Genomic DNA, 6,362 nt, shown 5'->3' on the forward strand with positions numbered 1-6,362 from the left:
CAGTCATATATACAGTCAAGAAGCTCCCACCCTGTCTAGGCATCTTCCTGAAGGAAGGTAAGCAGAAATGAGAGCCGACTGCATTTTGGGGGAGCCACCCAAAAGTTGGCATCTGAAGAAAGAGAACATAGATATTCCTCCAGCCAAGTAGAGAAACTGGACTCCCCAGCCCATCTCAACTTCCAAGTCTCCGTGATACTTACAGGGTTTCCACAGAAGGTATAGTCAGAATACATCACCCATGTTTAGAGACAGTTCCTTAGCCCTCACCTATTCGTAGATACATGTTAAATTGAAGTCATGGGCTAAAAATAGTGTATTTTAAGAGTCTTAAGATTTTGTGACAAATTCCATACAAACTATGAATTCCTAATCATACCTTTTATATTCTTAATGGTTAACATTTGGTTATTTTGCATTTATGTATTACACTATAAATTAAGTAACATTGAAAAGGCTTTGAAACATTAAAATGCTTAACAAATAAGTTTATATATGCTGTTTTTTCCCCCTACTATCAAAAGGTTTCATGAAGTCTTCAAAACCCTAGCTGAAAGTGATGAAGGAAAGTTACATGTTCTAAGAGTTATGTTTGAGGTCTGGAGAAACCATCCACAGGTAAAAACTATTTAATTAGAAGTGTTGAGGTTCTGATTGTATAAATATAAAAATAGGGCATTATTACCATTCTTTTAGTTTGCAGAACATTAAATTTGACTCTATTAGAATGGTTTTAACTTTAATTTTTTTTTAGTGCTGTGGAAGTAATGATGTTTGATTCATTCTTTAAAAGAGCAAGTATTATGATTTGGTTTGGGATTATAATATCTTAACACGTTTTAAATACTTGTTTAAAAAGTCTGCCAGTTGGGTAGGAAGTAGTTATTTAGTCTACCCAATTTCCATAAACAAGCTCCAGATTTCTCAACCTCAGTATATTGTTTTTATACCATGTGTTATAAAGAAGCATTAAAGTAAATTTTAGAGTATGTTTAAGACTTTATGATGACACTAGATTTTTAAATTTTAGGTTCAATGGAAATTGTATATTTTTGTATGTATTATCTAAAATTTTCTTTTAAGTTGTTACCATTCAGAGGTTTTCTTTTTGCTCAGTCTTTACTGGCATTATAGTATTCTTATAAGAAGTACCAGAGCCAAGCAGAGAGCAGAATAAATCTTTAAGACTTATTAGTCAAATTGATCATTCCAAAGCCACTGAAAATGAATTCAAAAGCCTCCTATTTTACTTTGTAGCAGTGGGATTATGTGGCCTATGCATAAGTGTGGTTTACCCTAATCTTCTCTCATTGTAGATGATTGCTGTACTAGTAGATAAGATGATTCGTACACAGATTGTTGACTGTGCTGCAGTAGCAAATTGGATCTTCTCTTCAGAACTATCTCGTGACTTTACTAGGTAATACGGATTATTTTACAAAGTTTGTATTCTCTCACAATTGTTTTTCGTGTGCTTTCTTATACATGAGCTTCAAATTTTGGTCTAAACCAGGTTGATATTACAATACCTATGGTCCAGTCTGGTAGGATTAGACTTGACAGAGATACTGGGACGATGGAAATAGACAGCCAGTCAGGTCACAGCGTCTCTTAGGGGCACACATGTAAGTTGAATCAGGACTCAACCAGTTAAGTAAAAATGCTGATAAGGATCTAGACTCTTAGGAGAGAAGGTCAGGTTGTATGTCACGGTCTCAGCAAATGGGACATGGGGAAGAGTGCCAGCTCCATTTGGGGACCTGAATGCACACTAGGAACTGGGAGAAACCAGTCACAGTAGATTTAGTATAATCCTTGGAGACATTGAGGAAAGCCTGATGGGCACCTAGATGCCTCTGGGGAAGGGATGTCTCACCTTAGTCTTAAAAATCCTAGACTTAATGCAGAAGATTACTCTAGACCCATTCCCCCCTAAAGGAAAGAGACTTCTTTAAGCTTGGTTCTTATCCATGAAGTTAAGTCCCCAGTCTTTATAATTGATCAGGACCAGAATGATAGGAGTTGACACAAAACAGGAAACAAAAGAAAAATACTTGCAAAGGCTTAAAAATCCATTACAACCTTTGTCCTCTTCATTGTATCTGGCAGAGGACCCTGGTCTGAATAAACTGAGTTCTTAGGGTAAAAGGGTCAGTCTAAGATTATCATACCAGCTAAATTGGCTTTCACAAATGAAAGCAAAATAAAGTCTCAGATTTGCAAACTCAGAAAACTGACCACCCAAATATGCATTAGCCATTGTCCTGGATGCTTTACATTTGCAACTCATTTACTCCTCACACTACCACCGTAGATGGGGTTACATTATCGTCTATATTTTACAAAATAGAAAAATGTTGCAGAGTACTTAAGTAGCTTGGCCAGAGTCACACGACTAAGTGCAGAGCCAGAGCTGAAACACAGGCATTCTTGATTGGGTACATTGCTCTAGAGTTGCTGTTCTGTTCTTTAACACCAAGCTCAACTGTTTCTAACTGCAAAGCCTTCTCTGACCATCCCTTGCAGAGTTACTCTGCTCTTTTATTCTGTCCGCTAACATTTTCAACATTGAGTTTTATAAACAGTTTGTTTTACTATCTTCCACTTAAACTATCATCCAGGTCAAAATTTGTAGAAGGAAGTACTCTGCTTTCTTGGGGTTAGGAGACCTACTTTATAGACAGAAGGTAGTTATCACTTTTAAAAAATATTTATGCAACAAACATTGTAAAGCACTGATACTTTAGCAATTGGCTGTTAAGGTAGCTGATATTTAAATACTTATCTCATTCCTAAAAATCTGGCAGTTGATAGCTTTTATCAACTAATGGGTTTCTTAAATGTTCCAAGAATATTGGCCGTGTGTATACTAAATAGTATTAAGAATGTAAGATGAGCCTCAGATTAGGTTTCCATTTCAAGAAAATTCCAATGCTTAGTGTTTAAATTTAGAAAACATGTACTTTTGTTGTTAATGATGTTTTTTATAGTTTGTCATTTTATTTCAATGAGTATGTATGTGCACGTACCTTCAATGTGTACCTAGTAGGGAATGGAAATAAAAATGACAAGACCCAGGACTGCCTTCAGGAAGCTCACCTGAATCTAACAGGTAGTGTTGCTGGAGATGTAATACTAGTTCTGCCTAAAGAGTGGAAGGCTACATCAGACGTTAAGAATGAGTAGGTTATAAAAGAAAACAAAAAAGATAGAAATTTAAAAAATGAGTAGATTATAAAAGTTGAGAGGTCTTCTTTTCTATATGTGTAGTTTAGCATACAGTAGTAACTAGATGCCGTTTTTCTTTAAGATTGTTTGTTTGGGAAATGTTGCATTCCACAATTCGAAAAATGAACAAACATGTTCTGAAGATCCAGAAAGAGCTGGAAGAAGCTAAAGAGAAACTCGCAAGGCAACACAAACGGGTAAGTCTTGTGTCAATTCATAAAAGAATGTTCATTACCGTCATGGGAGCCTATTTCTTCTGAGGCCAAATTATGCAGAGCTATTTGTAGAAGTAGAGAAAGAGGAAGGACTTGTTTAGGAAACCACAAACCTTACTTTCCATAGTTCACCAGCTTCATGTTTGCCATTCCCAAAAGGGAAGGAGGGCAGGGCTGAAGAGGGAGAAGACTGTTGATGTTTACCGCTTCACCAGTACTGTGAGGAGGAATGAGCACTCGTTCTCAGGTTTACAAAGTACTTCTATTAAGTTTAGTACTTTGCCACTTTGGGGAGAAGCAGTGAGCTGCGATAAGTATTCTGTGATAAGTATAACAGTACTGGTATTCTTCATGATGGTGTTTTCCAGTATACATATTTACCAGAGTAGAAGGTGAAAACAAATTTAATGAAGCTAAAGATGTTCAAGTGCTTCTATAATCTCCATACACACATACATATATATTTAAATATACATGTATATAAACACACAGAACTATAATACTGTAAGGTAAATGGTGTCACCCCCATTTTAACGTGTATAATTTGAGGCTCAGAGAAGTTAAATAACTTTCAAAGTGACGTGGCTAATAAGTGACAGAGCTAGGATTTGACCCAGGTCTGTCAAACTCCAGAAACTTTCCCTCATTCCCTAACGTTCTCTAGGTATGTGGTGTCATGTGGTAACTGCTAGCCCCATGTAACCTAAATTAAAATTAAATAGAATTTAAAATTCAGTTCCTTAGCCACACTAACCACATTTCTAGTGCTCAATAGTCATGTGTGACTAGTGGCTATTGTGATAGGCAATATAGATTTATGTAACATTTCCCTCATTGTAGAAGGTCTGTTGGGCAGTGGTACTCTAGAACTTTGCCTTGGTGTGATATTGGGAAAAGACATATATACTCAGTAGCCTAGAACATAATAAGGCAGACCTCATAACAGTGATGTATTGGATATTAAAGGAGAATTCTGTAAAAAGAGTTGGGGATTCTGATAATTTTGCTTGGAGAGTGGAAGAGGCTCATAGGTGGGGTCTTACCAGTAGAGTGTTATCTGGAAAGAAATAGGCTTTCTAGGTTTGGTGATCCCTACCTTCTTGCTAAAAGGACCTTAATATAGAACACAGCTGGAGTCAGTTTCTGGCTCTGCCACTTGCCAGCTGTGTGACACTGGGCAAGTCACATAACTTTTCAGCCTGTTCCCTTATTTGTAATCATGCCTTGATTTTCTTCCACCTTTAAAAAAATAAAAACCACTTAAACGAATGCTCTGAGTTCTTCAGGGTGAGCTGCAGGTGTTAACAGGTATATTGAGCCCACCATTGCCAGCAGTCTTAACCCGCTGTAAATTATTACATGTCATTTCTAAATTATTACAAGGATGAGCAGCCTATGGCTCCTGGGCTACCTAAGAACATGCCCAGTTTTTTTGTATGGTCCCATTGGGAATGAAGGATTAGCAAGCTGTCTATTGTTACTGCTGAAATGGTCAGTTATTAATGACTGGAGAGCACTGTTGATTTTTTCACTGGTCATCTACTTTGTTGAATACAATAGTGGAGTTAGAAGAATATACTATCTGTCCTCATTATCTGCAGGTTCTATTTTTACAAATTCACTTACTTAAATTTATTGGTAATCCCCAAATCAGTACTCATGATGCTTTCCTGGTCATTTGCAGACATATGCAGAGCAGTGAAAAGTTTGAGTTGCCCAGTGGGCTTGTTCCCAGCTGAGGTTGAACAAGGCAATGCTTTGCCTTCTTGTTTCAGTTCTATGTGGTGTATTTAGTGCCATATTTTTCATGCTTCTGCTTTTTGTTTTCACATTGTTTGCTGGGCTTTTTGTTGTTGATTTCACTATTTTAAATAGCCCCCAAGCACAGGACTGAAGAGCTGTCTAGCATTCCTAGGCACAAGGCCATGATGTGCCTGACAGGAAAAATACATGTGTTAGATAAGCTTTGTCCAGGCATGAGTTCTAGTGTTGTTGGTCCTGAGTTCAAGTGTTCATGAATCAACAATATACACCCAGAAAAAGAGGAAATTCATCAATCTGTAGGTGAGGCTGATCTATCAGGTATTAAAGTAACATCTGTAGTGTGTGATAAAGCTATGGAAAAGATGGAAAAGTAGCTAAATTTATGGATTTGAGATGACCAATTTTTTAAAAAACTATAGCAGACAGCATTCTTATGAGGCTGAAAGCCAAAGAAATTTAGTCACATTACTGAGGGTCAGGGAAATGTTAAATCCTTCTCAGCTAGTATTTTAGTATAAAGAAATACTGTGTATAATTATTTATAAGACATATATATTAAATATCTTTAAATAGAAACACAAGATTATATATTGATCAGTTTATGAAAATGTGACAGGAGGCTTCCTCAAGAACCTAACCCTCTATTTCTAGCAATGGCTAGAAAATATAACAATGATGAATAATAAGAATCAACGATATTTTCCAGTGCTCAAAGCTGTTTTCATTTTAAATGAAAGAAAAAATGTGATATACATTTCTTCCCTGAAACCACTTCTGCTTTCTAACAAACATGTCCACTGCCATTATCTAAGACAAGTGCCACTTTTAGATAGATGTATGCATGTTTGAGGTGATGGAATACTTTCCCTACAGAATACAAGTCTTCAAATAGAATTTAACCAGACAATAAAATCCTTCCCCTTACTTGACGGGATTCAGTACACTGGGATTCTAAATGGCATTGTCTTTTTGTTCCTTTGCATTCTGTAGCGAAGTGATGATGATGACAGAAGCAGTGACAGGAAAGACGGGGCTCTTGAAGAACAAATAGAAAGACTGCAGGAAAAAGTGGAATCAGCTCAAAGTGAACAAAAGAACCTCTTCCTTGTCATATTTCAGGTATTGTGGCTTGGGACATTGATATAAAAAAAAGCA

The 6,362-nt window shown here is 36.7% G+C and overlaps 1 protein-coding gene across 3 annotated transcripts in view; it reads left to right on the top strand.

Annotated features, from left to right (window-relative positions):
* Positions 1 to 6,362, top strand: part of NCBP1 (nuclear cap binding protein subunit 1) — a 38,687-nt gene that overhangs the window by 29,964 nt on the left and 2,361 nt on the right. For all 3 annotated transcript variants that reach the window (XM_011366236.1, XM_023534218.1, XM_023534219.1), the window contains 2 exons: positions 3,311 to 3,425; positions 6,198 to 6,326. In XM_011366236.1, coding sequence (XP_011364538.1) covers positions 3,311 to 3,425; positions 6,198 to 6,326 — 244 coding nt within the window. The remainder of the gene's footprint in view (positions 1 to 3,310; positions 3,426 to 6,197; positions 6,327 to 6,362) is intronic.

This window comes from Pteropus vampyrus, unplaced genomic scaffold, assembly GCF_000151845.1.
Source record: "Pteropus vampyrus isolate Shadow unplaced genomic scaffold, Pvam_2.0 Scaffold123, whole genome shotgun sequence".
NCBI lineage: Eukaryota > Metazoa > Chordata > Mammalia > Chiroptera > Pteropodidae > Pteropus > Pteropus vampyrus.